Source organism: Oncorhynchus gorbuscha, linkage group LG08, assembly GCF_021184085.1.
Source record: "Oncorhynchus gorbuscha isolate QuinsamMale2020 ecotype Even-year linkage group LG08, OgorEven_v1.0, whole genome shotgun sequence".
NCBI lineage: Eukaryota > Metazoa > Chordata > Actinopteri > Salmoniformes > Salmonidae > Oncorhynchus > Oncorhynchus gorbuscha.
The window spans coordinates 55,069,128-55,096,972 of NC_060180.1; the positions used below are offsets into that span (position 1 = coordinate 55,069,128).

A 27,845-nucleotide genomic window follows, 5' to 3' on the forward strand; every position below is an offset into this window, starting at 1 on the left:
ACACACACACACACACACACACACACACACACACACACACACACACACACACACACACACACACACACACACACACACCCTTCACGTTGAAAGTTCTTATCTGGCCTTCACAGCATCAGAGGGAGTCGTAAAAAGGGAAATGATTGGTTCAGACATGGTGTCTGAATTGACATTAATGCAGTCTCTTTATCACTGCAATACTATTGTCATCCAGCCAGCATGAAATATGTTCCAGAGCTCACAGCCTGGTCCCTTCATCAAGCCATGTGTCTACCTGTCAGAAACCTTACAGATTACGACCCACCACTACCCCTATGGCTCAAGAGGATATGAAAGACTGTATTAGGAGAGAGGGAACTTCAGAAATAAAGTGGCTTTGAGGGAATCTGATCGCATAATGTTTAATTGCTTCTTTCGCCCGTTGTGCTGTAATCCTATTGGTGCAGCAGGCAGTTCCATCCCCAAGATAACGCACAACACTTTCAACACTGATTTACACCGCTCAGACACACACACACTGGCTGCTTCTGTCTGCTGCCGCAGCACAAAAAGTGCTTAGCGTGCCACGCCCCTCTTTTCTGAGGAAAAATGAAACTAGGTGAAAATGTGAATTTTAAATCTATAGTGGTGGGGGGGGGGGGTCCAATATATGATGCCAGAGAGAAGATATCGCTTCCTTTCTTCACTCAACCCCACCACAGCAACAGTGTCAACAGAACAAGTTGGACTGTATTTAGCTAGCCACTTACACGCCCTGAAAAAAATAAAACTAACATGCCATTCAGTGCTCACGTGGCACCATTGATTCAAATGACCTGCCTGGCCTAATTGTTGAAATGTTTCTACAGCTGTGAGTAACTACTAATGGTAGATATTAACCACAAAAATCCATATTTGAAATTTCAATAAGTGCCTGTTGAGGAGTGCTGATGAATGATTGACCAGTCAGCCGCGCCGGCCTGGCTGCCTCTGCATTACTTACTGCATAAACCTTACCTGTGGGTTACCAGTCAGTCAATAACTGGGCTTTAATGTATATGCAGAATATAATGTAAAGTATAAACTGGATGGTTTGAACCCCGAATGCTGATTGGCTGACCGCCGTGGCATATCAGACGGGTATGACAAAACTTTTATTTCTACTGCTCTAGTTACGCTGGTAACCAGTTTATAATAGCAATAAGGCACCTCGGGGGGTTTGTGGTATATGGCCAATATGCCACAGCTAAGGGCTGTATCCAGGCACTCCACAATGCGTCATGCCTAAGGGCCTAACAGCCCTTAGCCGTGGTATATTGGCTATATACACCACACCTCCTCGGGCCTTATTGCTTAAATGTAGTAACCATGCTTATAAACAGCCTTACTACTGCTTTATAATAATTATGTGCTCAGTAAGAGGAGTTTAGGGATTGGGGTGGTGGTAGTGGGTGTGGGCATTACAGACCTGAGGCTGGGGTGGGTTCCCCCTTTTAGGAGCTTTATCTCTGAAGGGAGTCATGCTCTGGAGATAGTGGGGCCTCTGCCCAGCCCACTGAGGTACAGCAGCCAAGGTCAGGCAGCCATTCCTACTAACAGCTCCACAGTGGCCCAGTATGGGGAAGGCTGGAGCTCTAGGGGCGCTGGGGTGGAGGCCAACTGATCCTGTTACACCATGACAACTATCAGAATCTCCTCCATTGAACCACACACACACACACACACACACACTCACCCGGGTGGAGGAGAGGGAGTATGTTCTCAAGTACCAGTTCGGTATAAATGACAGGGGAATACCAGTACCATTTATAAATGCCCACAGGAGTCACTATAATGTACTTCCTGAGCTGAGCTTATACAGCCAACTTTGTGGTTTGGTTTCATAACGGGAGGGGGGGGGCTGTACTTCATTTGAAATGGTTGGACTGAGCCGAGCCAATGACTCCGTCTGAAACAGCACACTATTCCCTATATAAAGCACTACTTTTGACCAGGACATATAGGCCCTGGTCAAAAGTAGTGTACTACATAGGGAATCAGGTGCTATTTCTGACACATCCAGTAAGTTCCACCACTGTCTCCTTCCACTGCCGGGCATCAGTCAGAGGCCATGTTGGATTACATTTCCAGACTGCGCCGCAGCACCTTTGTTTTGGAGCCGAGTGACCGGGCGAAGCCGGGAAGTTGGAGGGGAAGAGGTGCAACTTGGGGTTAGGGGCTGGTAAAAGAGAGCGAGGGGGCTAGGGGTCCAGACAAAGCCCTGCAGATGTTTCCCACATGAATCATGTTGCGGGGTGGGGAAAGAGGGGCGAGCGGAGAGGGGAGCTGGCTGTCCTGTCCACTCTCTCCCTCTGCATGTTGGCGTGTCTGTCTGCTGCTGCACTTTGCATGGTGTGGTACTTCCTCCCTCCTGTGCAGAGTCTCAGGGTGAACTGGGGGAGCCTAATGAGGCGTCTCTGTTGCCAGCTTCCTTCGCCGGGGCACTTTAGCTGTTTTTGTCATCACTTGTGGGGGAGGTGACAGGTTGCTTATTTACTCTGCCTTTCATATTGGCCTTTTAGTTATTTTCTCTTCCCCTCTCTCCCCACTCCTCCTCTGCCCTCCACCCCTTTTTCTGCAGTCATCTGTTCATTCAGATGTCTGCCTGCGAGAACCAAGTGCCTAATGGGCCAAATCAGCAGAGCCACTGCAGGGAAATACAGGCCTGTCATTAGCCCATATTGAAAAAGAGAGCCGGTAGGCAGAAGAGAGAGTGAGAGAGGCAAGTGTTTAGCTTGAGGAGGCTATTAATATTTAATAGGGAATGCCATTTTTCTAAGCAAAAACAAGAACTGGCTTTAACTACTCTGAATCACCTAGACCTAGATATTCACTCCCCCGTCTCTGGCGTCGACCTAAAAACTGACAACAGAGCGATGCTAGCGTAGAGTTGCTAGCAGACTCTAAAGCTCTACGATAATAGGCTGTTTTCATCTGTAAAACACCTCACTCACATGAACACCTATGAATTCAGAGAGGACACGGTCGGCTTGGACAAATTACCATTAAACTCAAGACCACAGAGGTGGAATCCACACAATTCACATTGCCATTTTATTCTCTTTTCTCTCACTTAACTATCAGCAATTGTAATGCTGAAGCACTTAAGAGACATTTCCTATGACAACTGGAAAAGGCTTTACAGAACAGCATGCTGATGCGCTCCACAATGAATTGCTATGGGCTGCAGTTTCTGTCTTGTTTATAGTAATGGCACTGCATTGTCAAGAACCTCAGTGCACCACATGTGACCATTGCAATAGTAACTGCCTGTTTTGTAAGACAAAATGTTAAAGGGAAACCGTCTGTTTCTAATCAAAATCGGTTCAAATTACTGCAAATAGCATTACTCATTGCCTTTCAGGTCTGGGGGGAAGTTGTTACATTTGAAAGGTTGAAGAGTTCGAACTGTAGCAGCCCCTGGTCTGTGACATTGACATTTGTGTAAATCCGTATGAGTTCAATCACTTTTTGCCAGAATCACTTTAGATTTAAACAAAACTTTCCATACACGTTTGCTCATGGACAGAGTGCTCAGAAAGAGACTTCCTGGACCTGAATGCCAAAACATTCAGGAGATGGCTCAAAGCTGACCCATTTTGCATATCATACCATAAGGCATCCGTGTCTTCATCACTGGAAAAGATCAAACGGTTGAGTGTGATATCATTCAAAAGCTTAAAAACAGTTAGAATTTCAAGATGAAAAAAAAATATATACAAATGTACCTTTTTTACGTTTAACCCGAAATGATCTAAAAAGTGTATTTATTTTTTTCCGTGTGTTAACGAACATGTGCTGGAATTAGAAAGCACAGTTGTGAATGAGAGAACCGGCGGGCCACGATCATCAACGCCATCAAATTGGATTTGTTTAAACATGGCTACGTGAAGCAAATAGACTGCTTGTGCATTGTTACATCTGCATTGTGAAATTTATAGTTTAAAAAAGTGTCTATTTAGTGTAGTTTAGTGCCAATAATACATATTTGAAAACAATAATGATATGCCTACCGGTGTTGATTTCGATCACAGGCATATAGCCTAGGCAGGCTATGGCTGGGAAACTCGATGAAGTCCAATTTCAAGAGAGAATACTGTTATGTAGAAAGAACCAGACTAGTTACATTCTTTATAAACTGCTCGGGTGTATTAGGTGGCTCCTATAGGACATGTATTTTTTTTCACCTTTATTTAACCAGGTAGGCCAGTTGAGAACAAGTTCTCATTAACAACTGCGGCCTGGCCAAGATAAAGCAAATCAGTGCAACACAAACAACACAGAGTTACACATGGAATAAACACACATACAGTCAATAACACAATAGAAAAGTCCATATACAGTGTGTGCAAATGTAGTAAGATTAGGGAGGTAAGGCAATAAATAGGCCATGTAATTACAATTTAGCATTAGCACTGGAGTGGTAGATGTGCAGAAGATGAATGTGTAAGTAGAGATACTGAGGTGCAAAGGAACAAAAAAATAAATAACAATATGGGGATGAGGTAGTTGGGTGGGCTATTTACAGATGGGCTGTATAGAGGTGCAATGATCGGTAAACTGCTCTGACAGCTGATGTTTAAAGTTAGTGGGGGAGATATAAGACTCCAGCTTCAGTGATTTTTGCGATTCGTTCGAGTCACTGGCAGCAGAGAACTGGAAGGAAAGGTGGCCAAAGGAGGAGTTGGCTTTGGGGGTGACCAGTGAAATATACCTGCTGGAGCGCGTGTTACGGGCGAGTCAAAAGGAACACACAACAATAATTCGCAAGGGCTACATAGCGAACATAACAAATACAACTATTTATCACTGGTGGAAAAAGTATCCAATTGTCATACTTAAGTAAAAGTATAGACACTTTTACTTTTATTTACGTAAGTAAAAGTCTAAAAGTCTTTGGTTTTAAATATACTTAAGTATTAAAAGTAAATGTAAACTGCACAAATATAATTAAGTATCAAAAGTAGAAAAAAGTATACATATTTTCAAATTCCTTATATTAAGCAAAGCAGACAGCACCATTTTCTTATTTTGAAAATGTACGGATCGTCAGGGCCATACTCCAACACTCAGACATTATTTACAAAAGATGCATGTGTGTTTGGTGAGTCTGCCAAACCATAGGCCGTAGGGATGACCACGCGTTCTCTTGATATGTGCGTCAATTTCACCATTTCCCTGTCCTGCTAAGCATTCTTTGGGTTGTCGGGGAAAATGTAAAAAGTACAATATTTTCTTCGGGAATGTAGTGAAGTAAAAGTTGTGAAAAATATAAGTAGTAAAGTACAGATACTCCAAAGAACTAGTACTCTAAATGATTTTACTGAAGTACTTTGCACCACTGCTATTTATTATGGATTCTCATGACAGTTACGTTGGCATACGCTAACCAAGTGTATGTAAATTGACCCTGAGGGTATGTAAATTAAGGTCTAAGATGCAACATATTCCCATATGTGGGGGGCAGAGTTCACAGGTTTTTAGATGATTGACGTTTAAGATTACAAAATGACATTTAAAAAAAAAAAAATTTTCTCAATAAATTACCAAACAGCCCTGTTTGTAAGCTATTCAAATATATAAAATCTCAGCTGTTTATCTTTTCCAGTGATGAAGATATGGATTTCTCATGGTATGGTGGGGTATACAAAATTGGTCAACATTGAGCACCTTTATCACATTAATGTTTTGGCATTCAGGCCCGAGAAGACCCTTTCTGAGCACTTCTACAATGTCAATAGGTACGGAAGGTTTGGTTCCAATCAAAAGGGGTGCTGTCAAAAAGTGATTGAATTCAAATGGATTTACCCATTCGCTCTTCCTCACAGAACAAACAATGGTGACTGAACACAGCTCTAATGGACAGAGTTAAAAGGTCAAATCTAATTGGCTGAGAAAATCCTTGATGCTCATCTTGCAATCTGTACCTCATCCCAGGCATGCGCCCCAAATGGCACCCTATACCCTACATGATGCAGTACTTTCGACCAGGGGCCATAATCAAAAGTAGTGCACTATATAGAGTATAGGGCACCACTGAGGCAAATACCTCAGTCTCTAGAGCAATCAAACTACAGAGACAGGGCCATAGTTTATCATTTATATGGACAGCCATTAGTAGAGATATCCTTGAACCGTACCTTCAGCTTCCAGTAAAGACAACTAATTCAATCAATGAGGGGGATTTCAATAAGAAGCAATGAGGGGAATACTGACATTAAACTCAGACGGAATCTAATAAAAAAAAGCCCAGACAGACAAATGGGCATCAAGTGGCTTTGGAAAACAAAATGTGTGCAAATGTGACCACTACTTTGTGGCCATACCATGCATGGAATCTGTTCGTTTTGATCAATATTCAGTAGAAACAGATGTAGCACATTCATTCAGTGAAACACTGGGAATGGATTGAGTCAATAAAATTAAGCAAGGATCTTAAAGTGCACCAAAAGCTAAAACATCTTAGCAACAATCTCTGTCTCCCCATCAGAAATGTGCTAAGTGGCGGCAGGTAGCCTAGTGGTTAGAGCGTTGGGCCAGTAACCGAAAGGTTGCTGGGTCAAATCCCTGAGCTGACAAGGTAAAATATGTTAATCTGCCCCTGAACAAGGCAGTTAAACCATTGTTCACCTGTAGGCTGTCATTGTAAATAAGAATTTGTTCTTAACTGGGAGCACAAGCTTCTTAACTGACTTAAATAAAGTTTTTTTTAAAGTGTTTCACACATAGCTGACTGCACAGAGGCCTGTGTGGCTCCTTTTTCTTTGTGTCTTCTACCCTTTGGCAGGGGTGTTGACCCTTTCTTCAATACATTATCCTTCCCTGCAGTCCAGACAGAGAAAATTAAGTTTCCATGTGAACTGGCCACAAAACCCCCCAGCAAAACAAAAACTCAGCTGGATAAAAGGCTTGTATGGGAGAGGCTGGTTGCTCTGTGGCTGCATTTCCTCCTCTCCCAGTTTTATGCTACATTCCCAGCTCAGATGCCACACTCTACGGCAAAATGTGAAGACTGGGACAGAAAGGAAGGCATTGGGATTTTCTTTGCTTGGCTACGCACAATCTTATAGCAGCCCAGGATATAAGTTGATAATGTCTCCCTACTCTCTATTCAATTTAAGTGTGTATCCCAACTGCTTTTTCCATTCCTTGACTTTTTGTTACCCCTGGTGTTCTTTTGCATTTGTTAGGCAATTACAACCAAATGAGGCCACAATAGACCTGTCTGAGGGCTTACTCTTTCAAGTCTAGCAGCTTTCCCTGTATGCTCATCTTACAATGACAGCGATACGCCACAGCCAAACGTGAATACAAAATAAAAATCCATAATCAAACATTATTACACATTTGTCTCTCGTCCAGGAACGGGCAGGAAACCTTTTGGCTCCATGTAGACAAAATAAAACGTGGCCGCCGGTTGAGGTTGAATGTAGCTCAATAATAATCTCTAAACTGGTCACAATGAGTCACATTGCAGCAGCAGTCACCTTGTGATAACTGTACAATACATACCTGCTGGTGTGAGAACAAACAGCTCGCCATAGAGGCATGACGACTTCAATAGGAACTTTTACAGTTATTTTCTCGAGCCTGTGTTTTGTATTTGATCAGGGAACAGTGCATGTGTGCGCTACGGCAAGCTGTTAGCTCCAATAAAACACATAAAGGTGGAATGTTTAGTGACTGACACACGACACATCAGCAGTTATGTGCATGGGGCCCGGCCACGGCAGCCAGAGAGGAGTGGAGAAGAGGTGATATCTAAACCTTACCCCTGGCTAGGAGGTAGAGCCAGCCTAGCAATGTGGTGGAAGCTACAAATCAGTGACAGACAGTGGAATGAATAACCCCATTGCTCCCTGTAGCTCCATGTTCTACCACGCTTACACAAGTCAGGCCCGTAAAGCCTATAACAGCTCCTACCCCCAAGCCATTAGACTGCTAAACAATTAATAAAATGGCTACCTAGACTATTTGCATTGACCCCTTTTTTACGCTGCTGCTACTCACTGTTTATTATCTATGCGTAGTCACTTTATCCCTACCTACATACACATTACCTCGACTAACCTATACCCCCTGTACATAGTCTGATTGTTGGTATTTTAGGTAAGGTCTACCTGTTGTATTCAGCGCACGTGACAAATAAAATGTGATTTGATTTGAAGACACGTGGGATCTGTGCTGAGCAGTGTGTATTACTGATAAAGTCAATCAGAGGGTATCGCCAGGCAGGCGGTGGGCATCAACAGCAAAGGCAAGGTCGCTTATTATTGATTTTTAGTATGTGAGAATGTACAGAGCCCAAGGTAAATCGTTGCTATGAAACCACTACAGATAACACGTGTTAGATGAGAGGGGTGGAATGTGGATGGTGCTGTAGCTGGTTATCATTTAGTTCCACTGTAACACATGGAAACAAGAAGCAGTGCTGGGGCCCCTGGGGGAGAATATATGTGGCATGTAAGAGGATAGCTATAGTCAACATGGTCCCTCTTCTACATGGTCTGTACTCCGTGTCAGACACTACAGCTCACATAACACATTCCTACAACTTCATAACAACATTGTGTAGGCCTAGCTACTATAGAGTCTGTGTGTGTGTTCACCTTTCTCTATCAGAATGAACATGTTGTGCTCTCTCCTGATTAAAGCATTTACATACTTAAGCCCCACCCCCCAACCCCCCTCCCCAGACCAAATTAATTTCCTCCTTTGACAGAGACAGAAAAGGCTTTTAATGACTGTGTCCTTCAAACCTGAGACTGCTAATAACTGTAAAGAGCAGATTTGTTTTACTGATTTTCTTTGAAACTTGCATGCATGGAATTAATTGTCTTGATTAAATATTGTCTGTCTGGGCGTTGAGAGACGGCTCAGAATTAGTGGTCCCTTGTTAAACTTGTATAGGTTCTGAGTAAGATTTGGCCCAGAATACAAAGATGACAGTTTTCACGCTGGGAAGACAAAGGGCTTCAGATATATGGGGCTAACTATGAGTAGTGACATCACTGTGGAGCAACAAATTAATATCTGCCTCAAAACCGGCAAGAACTAGAGAAATATTGGGGCACTATAGAATAGGTGTCTGCATCTAAAACAAATAATGGATACTATACTAAGTAATAGCTAAGTAACGTCCAATATGACAGGCACCGATTTACAAACTTGGCTGTAAGATAAGCATGTCCATCAAACAACGCAGGCACTATGGGCTCATCATTAGTAAAATGGGTAGAGTTTCCATTTTGTAGAAGGGAAGTAGAAGTGCCAAAATGTAACAGAACGGGACAGAGAAAAAAAGACAGACTGCTGTCTCCCCACAGCATTTAACATGGAATCGACTTATTCAAAACAAATTATTTTGCAATGTCTCATTTCTAAAGAAGTCACAAACCACCCAAAAATGCACGATCAAATTTGACCTGCACCCTGCCACACAAAAACCCAAGAGGGGGAGTGACTCCTGTTTGAGTCATGGCCGAGGTGCATCATCAATGACTAGGAATGGACCTGGCTACGTTCAGTCACCTCCTTTTACTGAAACCCTCTCTACAGACCAGAAGCCACACACGGATTCGCAGGAATCTCAAGAGCTAAATTGTTGAAGCATAATCCTGCAGAAACTTTGCTTTGCCTCGTTCCCTCCCCCTTTTTGTGATATCCATTTGTGATCTTGTCTCATCACTGCAACTCCCCAACGAGCTCGGAAGGTGAAGGTCGAGTCATGCGTCCTCCAAAACATGACCCTTCGGTGCATCTTAACACCTGCCCACTTAAAGCGGAAGCCAGCTGCGCCAACGTGTCGGTGGAAACACTGTTCAGCTGACGACTGAAGTCCCACCACAAGGAGTCACTAGAGCACGATGAGCCAAGTAAAGCCCCCGCGACAAACCCTCCCCTAACCTGGACGACGCTGGGCCAATTGTGCGCCGCCCTAAGGGACTCCCGGTCACGGCCAGTTGTGTCACAGCCTGGGATCAAACCCAGGTCCGTAGTGATGCCTCAAGCACTGCGATGCAGTGCCTTAGACCTACGCGCCACCCGGGATGCCCAGCGTCTCTAGTCTTCAGTTTTGTACTGTCTCCATGGACACCCAAAGGACTCTACACACTCACGCACACTGACACTCCAACACACACATAACATGCACACACATTTATACTGATTCTACACACATGCACTCACATACAATCTTCATTTACGCTGCTTCTCTGCTTTTCCATGCATCCCGATGCCTAGCCACCTCACCCATACACATACAGTATCTACCACTCGGTATCCCTGCACATTGTAAATATGGTATTGAAACTGAACCTGTATATAGCTTTACTTTCTTGTGTACTTATTTGTATTTCCCGTGTGTTTATTGTTCTACCTTGTGTTATTTTTAGTACTACACTGATATTGATTACTGTATTGTGGGGTTTAGAGTTTGCAACAAAGGCATTTCACGGTACTTGTGCGCGTGACATTAAAACTTGAAGTCAGTGAAGCTTCAAAGGGGACCTATTAGGGCTTTATGCAACAACATGGTGAGGTAGAGAGAGGACCGTGCTTATAGCATTCACCACCCCACCACACACCCTCCCTCCTCCCCCTTCTGTGAACAAGTGCTTTTTCTACAGCTGGGTAACAAAGCATGACCCAATAATCCTGAAGCCTGACTCAAAGCTGGAACCTCCTCTCTGAGGACTTTATCAGACTGCCTGGCGTGGGGGGGGGGGGGCGATGAGGAGGCTGCTTAGGCATGTGCGGGGGATGGGGGGGGAATTACACACACACAACTATCTGTGATTATTCTAATTATGACTAAAGCCCTGACTGAGTAGATTATGAGCACAGGCCAGTATATGCAATATGATGAGTTTACATGCAATAATGGACTTTACCATGAACCATACAAAGGCATGTATCTGGGCCAAACTGTTATTCTTGTCATCAGCTAAACACACCTATACTAACTCATTTCTCAAATACAAACACTGATCATTTATTTTGTGAGCCTTTGCATGCAAACTATCCTGACTGCAGAGGAGTTTGTGCCCATTAACACAAATAAAAACATGAAATGCACTGAGTAAGGACTTTGGGGCTTACTGTTGCAGCATGCAAATAACAATTCTGGGGAGAAAGAGTGGTGGGCCAGCCAGACATGAGGCATCGCAGAGAGCTTGCAACAGGTCTGCTCCTGTCCTTGACAGTTGGCTAAACGTCTCAAGGCAGGTAACAAGGTTTTGGATTACTATGAGTTGCGTGTTCTGTCTGAGACATCAAACAAGCAAGGAAGAAGTCAGAAGGAATCCCAGTCGTCAAAGACTAACCGAGGATACTAAAAGGCAAAACAGAAATGGTCTGTGTTCCACGGAAGACATGTTTCTCCAAAGCTTCATATAAGCAGTTAGTATATAAACAGCCAACATGCCCCGCAAGTCGAGGCCTGGAGAACCAGGAACACTAGGAAAAATCTAAGTAAGTTTAGGTTTATACAGGGAACTGGTTAGGTCTGGCAGTCACATAGAGCAAGTAGAAAACTATCCTAAATATTTTGTAGACATAAGCAACCCACATCTGTAGCTGGTTATTACCATAGAAATGCATGCACTTCGTAGAAAGATTCGGTGCTGTAAACACTGTTAAAGTTAAGGTACCCCAAATGTTTTGGGCACAAGTTAGAAACAAATAGATCATGTTAGAGATACAAAAAGCACACAAAAACCAAGTGAGAAAATAATCTGTCATAGAAATCACATTTACCTGCATTCCATTTGGTTAATAAAAAGGTAAACACAGGCCTGTATTGACCTTGAGGGGAAAAGAATGATTTACTGCTATCTCTGTTAAGTGTCTCACATTATAGTTTATTTTAAAATGCCAAATCAGACTCCACCGTGCTGATATTGGTTGTGTTTTCACACTCTGCCACACATTTCCTTAGAGAAATCCCCTGAGTTCACAAATTGTCAGTCTCTTGTTGGACCTACATTGTCGGCATAATTTAAGTGATTATTTATTTCTATAGGCTATCATATTTCCTTATACCTGGATGAACATTAGGCTTTATTATAATTATTAGAATGGAATATTAATATGTTGTGTTTTTATTATTGTCAAGTAATACTGTACATAAACAATATTAAATCAAATAATTTCCACATTGATGATCTGCTAAAAACTATTGGCCAATAAAAACGTGGTTTTATTATTTTTCCAGTCCTCAGGATGTGTAAACCCACATGTTTATTGGGCTTAGTCCCTAAAACACATTTCAATCAAATCCTCCATTGGTTTAGATTATAATGATCAATTCTTCATCATTTACATGTTATAGTGGCAGACACATGAATTAAACAATATTTCGTTGGAGAGAGGAGCCTCTGGAGTGTACCTTTGTCTAAAATAACCAGTGGTTGCCATTCTGCAGTGATCTCCTTGGAAATGCGAGACGGATATCGATCATCTCAACTGGAAAGCTATTGTGTAGTAGTGAGACTACAAATTTCCCGCTTCCCAGCACAAATATTATTTTGTGAAATTACAAATTGTACAATTTTAATGAATACTTCCAAACTTGGGTCCAATGCGTGGTTTACACTGCGTACATATTTTCCGTAGACCTACTATTGGCTCTGAGTCCTTTGTCCTGTCCAACGAGCAAATAAACAAAAGATATAGGATTTGAATCGAGTCGGCTTACGTTGGTTTAATTATAATAACATATCCAATACGCGTATTTGTCTTTCACATAAACTACCCTCTATCACAAATAAAGACATATAATCGAGTTGTAACATATGGAGTGTAAAACTACCGCTAACAGAGATACGTTATGACCCCCCCACCAGCGCAAGGAAAGGGTATCCTTCCATAGCCCTTGACAAGGGAGGGAGAAAAAAAAGTGCTGAAATGTTGCCAGCACATAGCTGGGTCGGCTCAATCGACTCAACAACGTAATGTGAAGCGAGTCAATGCTATATCGAGGCTATGGATATGCTACTTCGTTTTAAATCATGTGCGTAAAACCACAAAAATAGTTACAACTTAACGAACGGCTATAATATCTATCAACTGACAGCCCTTTAATTTTTTAACAGCTGAGCTGATACAGATCAACGTATCCGGCTTCCTAATGAAACAGAGTAGCCTAGCCAGCCATCTGAATTTAATGTAGGCTAGATCACTCCGTTCACTTAATTCGATCCGAACCAAATGAATGTCGGCTTATGCTAAAATTGCTTCAACATAGACCAGTTTTTCCATACTTTTGTTTTCATGGAAAAACTTATACCATTACTAAATGCCAGCCTACCCTTCCTTGATCGAGTTAGGGCTTAGGGGCACAGGCTAATTTGAAAAGCCTTGTAAGAGGAGAAGAGGGACAGGGGCAAAGTGCTGTGATTGTTCCACTTACCGACTTGTAAGACATTTTCCACACAACCAGTCTCTAAAAGCCGAATGCCCCGACGGAAAGGCAGTCCATCTCCGGTGCCCGCTGCCCCCGTCGTACTGGTAACCCCTCCAGGGACAGCCCCGGATCCAGCGGGAGCCCCTGTTCCTACCGCCGGACCCTCTTCGCCGGCGACGCGGCACTGAAACGACGAATACATACATATTTCCCTTTCGTTCCTCGGAAAAGACCAGTACACTATACGGCGCTGTACTGGCTCTGGGATCCGCTCGAAGCGCTCCTCCACCCTCTCAAAGGCCCATTTCTCCGCTACAGCCTTTGCCGCACAGTCCAATAGAGATTCCGGGCAGCGAAACCGAGAGTTCGGAAAACCTGGACCAGGCCCTGGACCAGGCCCTCGGGGAGCCGGGCGCAAGCACAGTCGCTTGCTGGCCGGGGGTAAAGATAGATGAAGCGGCGGCTGAGGCAGTAGCTCTGCACGTCCCTCCGCCATGACGACCAGATAAACACTGAGGACCAGCGACCTGCTTCAGAATCGAGAGGAGGTCGTCACAAGTTACCACAGCCACAAAGTTATAAACCCCGCCCATTTATACAATTTATCTTCTTAAATGTAATTTTAAACCTAACCCTAACATTAACCACACTGCTAACCATATGCCGAACCCTAACCTTTAATTAAGGCCAAAAAAAGTCATGTTTGTTTTTCAGATTTTTCACGATAGCCAATTTTTACTTTGTGGCTGTGATATCTAGTGGAAACTGGAGAAGGGGTCTGGGTGTTGAGGGGTTTAACGTCACCACCAATAACAAACACTCCCCAATCACATGGCAATACCGCACTGACAACGCACCACTGCTACCCCCGTCTTTATATATATGTGTGTGTGTGTGTGTGTGTGTGTGTGTGTGTGTGTGTGTGTGTGTGTGTGTGTGTGTGTGTGTGTGTGTGTGTGTGTGTGTGTGTGTGTGTGTGTGTGTGTGTGTGTGTGTGTGTGTGTGTGTGTGTGTGGTTGTTGTCCTACATTATGTGGACCCTAATGTTACATTTACATTACATTTAAGTCATTTAGCAGACGCTCTTATCCAGAGCGACTTACAAATTGGATGTTCTAACAATTCACCCAAATGTCCTGAAAAGGTAGGAAAACAGTAACTTTTTTGAATGGCAGGACTTGTTTCAGGTCTTGAATTGGTTCAAATGCTATATTAAGCTTAAGGGTTAGCTTTAGGGTTTTGGGGTTAAGGTTAGGGTTTTTGGGGTGAAGGTTAGGTTAAAAGTTAGGAGTAGGTTTAGAGGTTAGGGAAAATATTATTTGTAATGCTCAAGTGTATGTGTGTGTGTGTATGTATCTACTCTGCAACTCTTAAGACAGACACACACATCTTTACTCACCTCAACTTTAACCTTGACATATAAAGTGGAAAAGATGACAATATGTTTTCAAATTTGTCTTAAATAAAGCATTTAAAAAAAATCTGAAATAAACATGACATGGAAATAAAATGAACACATCCAAGTAGTGAAAACCCTTCCCTCCATTAAAATCCATACCTTTACTGACTGAGATTAATTACAAAGACACTAACTGGAAAATTCAATCCACACCATTTACTTCAATGTTTCCAATCCAGCAAATATATATCCTCAGAATTCTCATTCATTATCAGATTTTGTATCAAATTGACACATTATAAGTCATACAGTACGTGTTGTGAGTAATGTAAAAAATAACATATGTAGTCTAATAAATAACTCTTTAGCAGACTATCACCATTTTTGTCATGTTTGTCATTTATTATAATGTCTTGTCCCTGTGCTCCCCATTCTATTCGTTTCCCTCTGCTGGTCTTATTAGGTTCTTTCCCTCTTTCTATCCCTCTCTCTCCCCCTCCCTCTCTCACTCTCTCGCTCTCTCTTCTCTCTATCGTTCCGTTCCTGCTCCCAGCTGTTCCTATTCCCCTAATCAATCATTTAGTCTTCCCACACCTGTTCCCGATCCTTTCCCCTGATTAGAGTCCCTATTTCTTCCTTTGTGTTCCGTTCCTGTCCTGTCGGTTCCTTGTTTAGAATTCACCGTGCTGTGATTGTGTATCGCCCTGTCGTGTCGTGTTTTCCTCAGATGCTGCGTGGTGAGCAGGTGTCTGAGTCTGTCTGGTTCGAGTGCCTTCCCGAGGCAACCTGCTGTTCACCTGCTGTTCAAGATCGAGTCTCCAGTTTGTCCTCATCATTTCGAGTGAAAGTTGTGTTTTTTTGTTTGTATTCACTTTACTGGATTAAAGACTCTGTTTTCGCCAAGTCGCTTTTGGGTCCTCTTTCACCAGCATGACAGAAGGAACCGACCAAGGAATGGACCCAGCGACTTCAGACGCTCGTTACACTGCCGTCGAGATCCAAGGAGCCATGCTCGGCAGACACGAGCAGGAATTGTCTGCTGCTCGCCATGCCGTGGAGAACCTGGCCGCTCAGGTTTCCGACCTCTCTGGACAGTTCCAGAGTCTACGTCTCGTGCCACCTGTTACTTCCTGGCCTGCCGAGCCTCCAGAACCTAGGGTTAATAACCCACCTTGCTACTCCGGGCAGCCCACTGAGTGCCGCTCCTTTCTCACGCAGTGTGAGATTGTGTTCTCTCTCCAACCCAACACATACTCTAGAGAGAGAGCTCGGGTTGCTTACGTCATTTCACTCCTTACTGGCCGGGCTCGAGAATGGGGCACAGCTATCTGGGAGGCAAGGGCTGATTGCTCTAACAAGTTCCAGAACTTTAAAGAGGAGATGATTCGGGTTTTTGATCGTTCAGTTTTTGGTAGGGAGGCTTCTAGGGCCCTGGCTTCCTTATGCCAAGGTGAACGGTCCATAACGGATTATTCTATTGAGTTTCGCACTCTTGCTGCCTCTAGTGAGTGGAACGAGCCGGCGCTGCTCGCTCGTTTTCTGGAGGGACTCCACGCAGTGGTTAAGGATGAGATTCTCTCCCGGGAGGTTCCTTCAGATGTGGACTCTTTGATTGCTCTCGCCATCCGCATAGAACGACGGGTAGATCTTCGTCACCGGGCTCGTGGAAGAGAGCTCGCATCAACGGTGTTTCCCTGCTCCGCATCGCAACCATCTCCCTCCTCTGGCTCAGAGACTGAGCCCATGCAGCTGGGAGGGATTCGCATCTCGACTAAGGAGAGGGAACGGAGGATCACCAACCGCCTGTGCCTCTATTGCGGAGTTGCTGGACATTTTGTTAATTCATGTCCAGTAAAAGCCAGAGCTCATCTGTAAGCGGAGGGCTACAGGTGAGCGCAACTACTCAAGTCTCTCCATCAAAATCCTGTACTACTTTGTCGGTCCATCTACGCTGGACCGGTTCGGGTGCTACATGTAGTGCCTTGATAGACTCTGGGGCTGAGGGTTGTTTCATGGACGAAGCATGGGTTCGGAAACATGACATTCCTTTCAGAGAGTTAGAGAAGCCTACGCCCATGTTCGCCTTAGATGGTAGTCATCTTCCCAGTATCAGATTTGAGACACTACCTTTAACCCTCACAGTATCTGGTAACCACAGTGAGACTATTTCTTTTTGATTTTCCGTTCACCGTTTACACCTGTTGTTTTGGGTCATCCCTGGCTAGTATGTCATAATCCTTCTATTAATTGGTCTAGTAATTCTATCCTATCCTGGAACGTTTCTTGTCATGTGAAGTGTTTAATGTCTGCCATCCCTCCCGTTTCTTCTGTCCCTACTTCTCAGGAGGAACCTGGCGATTTGACAGGAGTGCCGGAGGAATATCATGATCTGCGCACGGTCTTCAGTCGGTCCCGAGCCAACTCCCTTCCTCCTCACCGGTCGTATGATTGTAGTATTGATCTCCTTCCGGGGACCACTCCTCCTCGGGGTAGACTATACTCTCTGTCGGCTCCCGAACGTAAGGCTCTCGAGGATTATTTGTCTGTGTCTCTTGACGCCGGTACCATAGTGCCTTCTTCCTCTCCGGCCGGGGCGGGGTTCTTTTTGTTAAGAAGAAGGACGGTACTCTGCGCCCCTGCGTGGATTATCGAGGGCTGAATGACATAACGGTTAAGAATCGTTATCCGCTTCCCCTTATGTCATCAGCCTTCGAGATTCTGCAGGGAGCCAGGTGCTTTACTAAGTTGGACCTTCGTAACGCTTACCATCTCGTGCGCATCAGAGAGGGGGACGAGTGGAAAACGGCGTTTAACACTCCGTTAGGGCATTTTGAGTACCGGGTTCTGCCGTTCGGTCTCGCCAATGCGCCAGCTGTTTTTCAGGCATTAGTTAATGATGTTCTGAGAGACATGCTGAACATCTTTGTTTTTGTCTATCTTGACGATATCCTGATTTTTCTCCGTCACTCGAGATTCATGTTCAGCACGTTCGACGTGTTCTACAGCGCCTTTTAGAGAATTGTCTCTACGTAAAGGCTGAGAAGTGCTCTTTTCATGTCTCCTCCGTTACTTTTCTCGGTTCCGTTATTTCCGCTGAAGGCATTCAGATGGATTCCGCTAAGGTCCAAGCTGTCAGTGATTGGCCCGTTCCAAGGTCACGTGTCGAGTTGCAGCGCTTTTTAGGTTTCGCTAATTTCTATCGGCGTTTCATTCGTAATTTCGGTCAAGTTGCTGCCCCTCTCACAGCTCTTACTTCTGTCAAGACGTGTTTTAAGTGGTCCGGTTCCGCCCAGGGAGCTTTTGATCTTCTAAAAGAACGTTTTACGTCCGCTCCTATCCTCGTTACTCCTGACGTCACTAGACAATTCATTGTCGAGGTTGACGCTTCAGAGGTAGGCGTGGGAGCCATTCTATCCCAGCGCTTCCAGTCTGACGATAAGGTTCATCCTTGCGCTTATTTTTCTCATCGCCTGTCGCCATCTGAGCGCAACTATGATGTGGGTAACCGTGAACTGCTCGCCATCCGCTTAGCTCTAGGCGAATGGCGACAGTGGTTGGAGGGGGCGACCGTTCCTTTTGTCGTTTGGACAGACCATAAGAACCTTGAGTACATCCGTTCTGCCAAACGACTTAATGCCCGTCAAGCTCGTTGGGCGTTGTTTTTCGCTCGTTTCGAGTTTGTGATTTCTTACCGTCCGGGTAGCAAGAACACCAAGCCTGATGCCTTATCCCGTCTGTTTAGTTCTTCTGTGGCTTCTACTGATCCCGAGGGGATTCTTCCTTATGGGCGTGTTGTCGGGTTAACAGTCTGGGGAATTGAGAGACAGGTTAAGCAAGCACTCACGCACACTGCGTCGCCGCGCGCTTGTCCTAGTAACCTCCTTTTCGTTCCTGTTTCCACTCGTCTGGCTGTTCTTCAGTGGGCTCACTCTGCCAAGTTAGCTGGTCATCCCGGTGTTCGAGGCACTCTTGCGTCTATTCGCCAGCGCTTTTGGTGGCCGACTCAGGAGCGTGACACGCGCCGTTTCGTGGCTGCTTGTTCGGACTGCGCGCAGACTAAGTCGGGTAACTCTCCTCCTGCCGGTCGTCTCAGACCGCTCCCCATTCCTTCTCGACCATGGTCTCACATCGCCCTAGACTTCATTACCGGTCTGCCTTTGTCTGCGGGGAAGACTGTGATTCTTACGGTTGTCGATAGGTTCTCTAAGGCGGCACATTTCATTCCCCTCGCTAAACTTCCTTCCGCTAAGGAGACGGCACAAATCATTATCGAGAATGTATTCAGAATTCATGGCCTCCCGTTAGACGCCGTTTCAGACAGAGGCCCGCAATTCACGTCACAGTTTTGGAGGGAGTTCTGTCGTTTGATTGGTGCGTCCGTCAGTCTCTCTTCCGGGTTTCATCCCCAGTCTAACGGTCAAGCAGAGAGGGCCAATCAGACGATTGGTCGCATACTACGCAGCCTTTCTTTCAGAAACCCTGCGTCTTGGGCAGAACAGCTCCCCTGGGCAGAATACGCTCACAATTCGCTTCCTTCGTCTGCTACCGGGTTATCTCCGTTTCAGAGTAGTCTGGGTTACCAGCCTCCTCTGTTCTCATCCCAGCTTGCCGAGTCCAGCGTTCCCTCCGCTCAAGCGTTTGTCCAACGTTGTGAGCGCACCTGGAGGAGGGTGAGGTCTGCACTTTGCCGTTACAGGGCACAGACTGTGAGAGCCGCCAATAAACGCAGGATTAAGAGTCCAAGGTATTGTTGCGGCCAGAGAGTGTGGCTTTCCACTCGCAACCTTCCTCTTACGACAGCTTCTCGTAAGTTGACTCCGCGGTTCATTGGTCCGTTCCGTGTTTCCCAGGTCGTCAATCCTGTCGCTGTGCGACTGCTTCTTCCGCGACATCTTCGTCGCGTCCATCCTGTCTTCCATGTCTCCTGTGTTAAGCCCTTTCTTCGCACCCCCGTTCGTCTTCCCTCCCCCCTCCCGTCCTTGTCGAGAGCGCACCTATTTACAAGGTACATAAGATCATGGACATGCGTTCTCGGGGACGGGGTCACCAATACTTAGTGGATTGGGAGGGTTACGGTCCTGAGGAGAGGAGTTGGGTTCCGTCTCGGGACGTGCTGGACCGTTCACTCATTGATGATTTCCTCCGTTGCCGCCAGGATTCCTCCTCGAGTGCGCCAGGAGGCGCTCGGTGAGTGGGGGGTACTGTCATGTTTGTCATTTATTATCATGTCTTGTCCCTGTGCTCCCCATTCTATTCGTTTCCCTCTGCTGGTCTTATTAGGTTCTTTCCCTCTTTCTATCCCTCTCTCTCCCCCTCCCTCTCTCACTCTCTCGCTCTCTCTTCTCTCTATCGTTCCGTTCCTGCTCCCAGCTGTTCCTATTCCCCTAATCAATCATTTAGTCTTCCCACACCTGTTCCCGATCCTTTCCCCTGATTAGAGTCCCTATTTCTTCCTTTGTGTTCCGTTCCTGTCCTGTCGGTTCCTTGTTTAGAATTCACCGTGCTGTGATTGTGTATCGCACTGTCGTGTCGTGTTTTCCTCAGATGCTGCGTGGTGAGCAGGTGTCTGAGTCTGTCTGGTTCGAGTGCCTTCCCGAGGCAACCTGCTGTTCACCTGCTGTTCAAGATCGAGTCTCCAGTTTGTCCTCATCATTTCGAGTGAAAGTTGTGTTTTTTTGTTTGTATTCACTTTACTGGATTAAAGACTCTGTTTTCGCCAAGTCGCTTTTGGGTCCTCTTTCACCAGCATGACAATTTTAGCACTTGAATCCTTTTTAGCACTATTTTCTTTGAAAATTGAAAAACCTGGGGTCGTTCCACTTCAAAAAGCACAAGAAAGAGGATTTCGACACACTGAAATCGTTTATGTATTTAGGAAAAGATATGATTAGTATTCCTAAAATATTATTTTGTTGAAATATAATTTGATCTCTGAGAAATTAAGCTAACTGATAGTACCCAAAGTGGCCATTTATATTTATAGAATTCAGATCATATTAAATACATATTCTACCCAACATCCAATTTGGACCAAACGTATTCCTACCAATGAGTCAAACATGAGGAATCCCTTCCATAATAGTTTTAAAAACACCTGGACCCTACACCCAATGCCAATCCCATCCCAACAACCATTATACAGTATTAGTTCTCTATGTTTGACAAGTAGTATGAAGCTCTGACTTGGAATATTGCTTCTTCATACTATGTAATGTATTGCCTGTGATGCTGGTGTTTTTCCCCCCACTGTTCTGAAAAATTAGTCATTGAAGTCACTTGCATTATTTACTATGAAGTAGTGTTGAAGTACCAGGTTTTGACCACTAGTTGCCTGTGTTCCTGCTATACTGTCACGCTGTTTTATTTATTTTGCTGGTCTCTTCTGTTTAAATAGATCAAACATTTCCTTTGCAACTTTGGATAGAAAACCAATAGATTTGCCTCATTATGAAAATTCATTGTGTGGTCATCGTCACAACTCAAGCCAGTTCTCCACGACAGCAATTAATTTTGTCCTAACAGCAACCTAATGCGTCAACCCAACTATCATTGAATAGACCAACAAGTGGCCGCTCTCTGAGAGTGCTATCCCAATGCAATTCTCAAATGAAGACTTTTCCTACAAGCCCAAAAGTTGAATGGAGAAATGGGCTACGGATGAAAATGTCGTGACAACCCTAATAAAATAATTAATGGCATGGCAGTCTTGTGTTTTTCAATAAAATGATCAGGAAACAGCTCTATATGTATTGTGAATAGTGACACTAAACCCTTTACCATGAAGACCATTAGAGACCATAACATTGAAACCATTAGAACTGCTGTGGCCTAATGGTTTGCTTGTTCAGCAGGAATGGTCTAACCGTACTCCAGACCTTTCTCAAGGGAATAAACCACACACAAAGGGGCCATTTCTTGGACACAGACTAAGTGTTAAAGAAGGACAAAATGATTTGCTTTCATGGAGGACTTGCTTGAATTGTGAGGATGATCACACAATTTATTTTCGTCATGAGCCAAATATATTGGTTTTTCTATCCAAAGTTGCAAATAAAATGTTGTGATCTATTTGATAAGCATAAGAGACCGGCAACATTGATAAAATAGTGTGGCAGTATAGCAGGAACAGTGGCATCTAGTGGTCAAAACCTGGTACTTTCACACTACTTTATGGCAAATATTGTAAGAAACCTCAATTACTAATTTCTCGGAATAGGGAGGGAAAAAAACAGTACTAGATCCACATGGAATACATTACATAATATGGAAAAGCAATACTTCAAGCCACAGCTTCATACTACTTGTCAAGCAAAGAACTTGTACATTCAATTTGGGTTCAAATTGAATGTTGGGTACTATATTTATTGAATATTATCTGAACCCTATAAATTAAAATGCCCAATTTGGGTGTAATCAATTAGCTTAATTTATCAGAGATAAAATTCAAATTCAACAAAATAATTTAAGGAATGCCAATAATGCATGTTTCTAAATACAGAGAGGCTTGCTGAAATGACATAGAACAAATCCCTGGTCCGAATAAACATGTATATAATAAGCATGTCCTGAATAAGTAAGCACATTTTCTTCAGTAACAAAGCTTAAATCAGCTAGTGTCTCTGATCAATCATGCAGTCCTCATTTAGAGACAGTGACAAACGTTGTCGATGCTCGATTACACCCAGACTGAGTGACTGAATGGTATTTGCTCCAATTAACATTGTTATGAATAATTAATACTAGGGGGATTCACAAACTTTACACACAGACTGAGGCTGTGTGCATTTGGGAGATTCACCTTTCTGGTTTGTGTTATGCAGGTGAAGGAGGACCCAAACGCGACTTAACAGAAACAGAGTTTATTAATGCTCAAAACCGAATAACTGAAATCCTCTAGATAGTAGAGGGGAAAACAACTGGAGAAGCGGCCACAGACTGCAGGTCGCTTCGGGTAGGCGCAGGCCGTAGTCAACTGAGACACCTGCTCACACGCAGCGTCTGAAGAAGGCACAAAACACGACAGGACAGGGTGATACACAATCACGGCAAAAAACACGACAGGACAGGGCGAAACGCAATAACAGCATGGAATACAAAACAAGGAACCGACGGAACAGGAACGGATCACAAAGGAATAAATAGGGAGTCTAATCAGGGGAAAGGATCGGGAACAGGTGTGGAAAGACTAAATGGTGATTAGGGGAATAGGAACAGCTGGGAGCAGGAACGGAACGACAGAGAGAAGAGAGAGCGAGAGAGTGAGAGAGGGAGGGGAGAGAGAAGGATAGAACCAAACAAGACCAGCAGAGGGAAACGAATAGCATGGGGAGCACAGGGACAAGACATGACAATGAATGACAAACATGACAGTACCCCCCACTCACCGGCGCCTCCTGGCGCACTCGAGGAGGAATCCTGGCGGCAACGGAGGAAATCATCGATGAGCGAACGGTCCAGCACGTCCCGAGACGGAACCCAACTCCTCTCCTCAGGACCGTAACCCTCCCAATCCACTAGGTATTGGTGACCCCGTCCCCGAGAACGCATGTCCATAATTTTATGTACCTTGTAAATAGGTGCGCTCTCGACAAGGACGGGAGGGGGGAGGGAAGACGAACGGGGGTGCGAAGAAAGGGCTTAACACAGGAGACATGGAAGACAGGATGGACGCGACGAAGATGTCGCGGAAGAAGCAGTCGCACAGCGACAGGATTGACGACCTGGGAGACACGGAACGGACCAATGAACCGCGGAGTCAACTTACGAAAGCTGTCGTAAGAGGAAGGTTGCGAGTGGAAAGCCACACTCTCTGGCCGCAACAATACCTTGGACTCTTAATCCTGCGTTTATTGGCGGCTCTCACCGTCTGTGCCCTGTAACGGCAAAGTGCAGACCTCACCCTCCTCCAGGTGCGCTCACAACGTTGGACAAACGCTTGAGCGGAGGGAACGCTGGACTCGGCAAGCTGGGATGAGAACAGAGGAGGCTGGTAACCCAGACTACTCTGAAACGGAGATAACCCGGTAGCAGACGAAGGAAGCGAATGTGAGCGTATTCTGCCCAGGGGAGCTGTTCTGCCCAAGACGCAGGGTTCCTGAAAGAAAGGCTGCGTAGTATGCGACCAATCGTCTGATTGGCCCTCTCTGCTTGACCGTTAGACTGGGGATGAAACCCGGAAGAGAGACTGACGGACGCACCAATCAAACGACAGAACTCCCTCCAAAACTGTGACGTGAATTGCGGACCTCTGTCTGAAACGGCGTCTAACGGGAGGCCATGAATTCTGAATACATTCTCAATAATGATTTGTGCCGTCTCCTTAGCGGAAGGAAGTTTAGCGAGGGAATGAAATGTGCCGCCTTAGAGAACCTATCGACAACCGTCAGAATCACAGTCTTCCCCGCAGACAAAGGCAGACCGGTAATGAAGTCTAAGGCAATGTGAGACCATGGTCGAGAAGGAATGGGGAGCGGTCTGAGACGACCGGCAGGAGGAGAGTTACCCGACTTAGTCTGCGCGCAGTCCGAACAGGCAGCCACGAAACGGCGCGTGTCACGCTCCTGAGTCGGCCACCAAAAGCGCTGGCGAATAGACGCAAGAGTGCCTCGAACACCGGGATGACCCGCTAACTTGGCAGAGTGAGCCCACTGAAGAACAGCCAGACGAGTGGAAACAGGAACGAAAAGGAGGTTACTAGGACAAGCGCGCGGCGACGCAGTGTGCGTGAGTGCTTGCTTAACCTGTCTTTCAATTCCCCAGACTGTTAACCCGACAACACGCCCATAAGGAAGAATCCCCTCGGGATCAGTAGAAGCCACAGAAGAACTAAACAGACGGGATAAGGCATCAGGCTTGGTGTTCTTGCTACCCGGACGGTAAGAAATCACAAACTCGAAACGAGCGAAAAACAACGCCCAACGAGCTTGACGGGCATTAAGTCGTTTGGCAGAACGGATGTACTCAAGGTTCTTATGGTCTGTCCAAACGACAAAAGGAACGGTCGCCCCCTCCAACCACTGTCGCCATTCGCCTAGGGCTAAGCGGATGGCGAGCAGTTCACGGTTACCCACATCATAGTTGCGCTCAGATGGCGACAGGCGATGAGAAAAATAAGCGCAAGGATGAACCTTATCGTCAGACTGGGAGCGCTGGGATAGAATGGCTCCCACGCCTACCTCTGAAGCGTCAACCTCGACAATGAATTGTCTAGTGACGTCAGGAGTAACGAGGATAGGAGCGGACGTAAAACGTTCTTTTAGAAGATCAAAAGCTCCCTGGGCGGAACCGGACCACTTAAAACACGTCTTGACAGAAGTAAGAGCTGTGAGAGGGGCAGCAACTTGACCGAAATTACGAATGAAACGCCGATAGAAATTAGCGAAACCTAAGAAGCGCTGCAACTCGACACGTGACCTTGGAACGGGCCAATCACTGACAGCTTGGACCTTAGCGGAATCCATCTGAATGCCTTCAGCGGAAATAACGGAACCGAGAAAAGTAACGGAGGAGACATGAAAAGAGCACTTCTCAGCCTTTACGTAGAGACAATTCTCTAAAGGCGCTGTAGAACACGTCGAACGTGCTGAACATGAATCTCGAGTGACGGAGAAAAAATCAGGATATCGTCAAGATAGACAAAAACAAAAATGTTCAGCATGTCTCTCAGAACATCATTAACTAATGCCTGAAAAACAGCTGGCGCATTGGCGAGACCGAACGGCAGAACCCGGTACTCAAAATGCCCTAACGGAGTTTAAACGCCGTTTTCCACTCGTCCCCCTCTCTGATGCGCACGAGATGGTAAGCGTTACGAAGGTCCAACTTAGTAAAGCACCTGGCTCCCTGCAGAATCTCGAAGGCTGATGACATAAGGGAAGCGGATAACGATTCTTAACCGTTATGTCATTCAGCCCTCGATAATCCACGCAGGGGCGCAGAGTACCGTCCTTCTTCTTAACAAAAAGAACCCCGCCCGGCCGGAGAGGAAGAAGGCACTATGGTACCGAATCCTCGAGAGCCTTACGTTCGGGAGCCGACAGAGAGTATAGTCTACCTCGAGGAGGAGTGGTCCCCGGAAGGAGATCAATACTACAATCATACGACCGGTGAGGAGGAAGGGAGTTGGCTCGGGACCGACTGAAGACCGTGCGCAGATCATGATATTCCTCCGGCACTCCTGTCAAATCGCCAGGTTCCTCCTGAGAAGTAGGGACAGAAGAAATGGGAGGGATGGCAGACATTAAACACTTCACATGACAAGAAACGTTCCAGGATAGGATAGAATTACTAGACCAATTAATAGAAGGATTATGACATACAAGCCAGGGGTGACCCAAAACAACAGGTGTAAACGGTGAACGGAAAATCAAAAAAGACATAGTCTCACTGTGGTTACCAGATACTGTGAGAGTTAAAGGTAGTGTCTCAAATTTGATACTGGGAAGATGACTACCATCTAAGGCAAACATGGGCGTAGGCCTGTCTAACGGTCTGAAAGGAATGTTATGTTTCCGAGCCCATGCTTCGTCCATGAAACAACCCTCAGCCCCAGAGTCAATCAAAGCACTGCATGTAGCACCGAACCGGTCCAGCGTAGATGGACCGACATAGTAGTACAAGATCTAGATGAAGGGACCTGAGTAGTAGCGCTCACCAGTAGCCCTCCGCTTACTGATGGGCTCTGGCCTCTTACTGGACATGAAATAACAAAATGTCCAGCAACTCCGCAATAGAGGCACAGGCGGTTGGTGATCCTCTGTTCCCTCTCCTTATTCGAGATGCGAATCCCTCCCAGCTGCATGGGCTCAGTCTCAAAGCCAGAGGGAGATGGTTGCGATGCGGAGCAGGGAAACACCGTTGATGCGAGCTCTCTTCCACGAGCCCGGTGACGAAGATCTACCCGTCGTTCTATGCGGATGGCGAGAGCAATCAAGGAGTCCACATCTGAAGGAACCTCCCGGGAGAGAATCTCATCCTTAACCACTGCGTGGAGTCCCTCCAGAAAACGAGCGAGCAGCGCCGGCTCGTTCCACTCACTAGAGGCAGCAAGAGTGCGAAACTCAATGGAATAATCCGTTATGGACCGTTCACCTTGGCATAAGGAAGCCAGGGCCCTAGAAGCCTCCTTACCAAAAACTGAACGGTCAAAAACCCGAATCATCTCCTCTTTAAAGTTCTGGAAACTGTTAGAGCAATCAGCCCTTGCCTCCCAGATAGCTGTGCCCCATTCTCGAGCCCGGCCAGTAAGGAGTGAAATGACGAAAGCAACCCGAGCTCTCTCTCTAGAGTATGTGTGGGGTTGGAGAGAGAACACAATCTCACACTGCGTGAGAAAGGAGCGGCACTCAGTGGGCTGCCCGGAGTAGCAAGGTGGGTTATTAACCCTAGGTTCTGGAGGCTCGGCAGGCCAGGAAGTAACAGGTGGCACGAGACGTAGACTCTGGAACTGTCCAGAGAGGTCGGAAACCTGAGCAGCCAGGTTTTCCACGGCCTGGCGAGCAGCGGACAATTCCTGCTCGTGTCTGCCGAGCATGGCTCCTTGGATCTCGACGGCAGTGTAACGAGCGTCAGAAGTCGCTGGGTCCATTCTTTGGTCGGTTCCTTCTGTTATGCAGGTGAAGGAGGACCCAAACGCGACTTAACAGAAACAGAGTTTATTAATGCTCAAAACCGAATAACTGAAATCCTCTAGATAGTAGAGGGGAAAACAACTGGAGAAGCGGCCACAGACTGCAGGTCGCCCCACCTGCTCACACGCAGCGTCTGAAGAAGGCACAAAACACGACAGGACAGGGTGATACACAATCACGGCAAAAAACACGACAGGACAGGGCGAAACGCAATAACAGCATGGAATACAAAACAAGGAACCGACGGAACAGGAACGGATCACAAAGGAATAAATAGGGAGTCTAATCAGGGGAAAGGATCGGGAACAGGTGTGGAAAGACTAAATGGTGATTAGGGGAATAGGAACAGCTGGGAGCAGGAACGGAACGACAGAGAGAAGAGAGAGCGAGAGAG

The 27,845-nt window shown here is 45.6% G+C and overlaps 1 protein-coding gene across 2 annotated transcripts in view; it reads right to left on the reverse strand.

Annotated features, from left to right (window-relative positions):
- LOC124041849 (zinc finger SWIM domain-containing protein 5-like) overlaps window positions 1–13,923 on the reverse strand; it is a 49,919-nt gene extending 35,996 nt beyond the window's left edge. For both annotated transcript variants that reach the window (XM_046359917.1, XM_046359916.1), the window contains exon 1: window positions 13,430–13,923. In XM_046359917.1, coding sequence (XP_046215873.1) covers window positions 13,430–13,919 — 490 coding nt within the window. In that variant the 5' untranslated portion in view covers window positions 13,920–13,923. The remainder of the gene's footprint in view (window positions 1–13,429) is intronic.
- Between the last annotated feature and the right edge of the window lie 13,922 nt (window positions 13,924–27,845).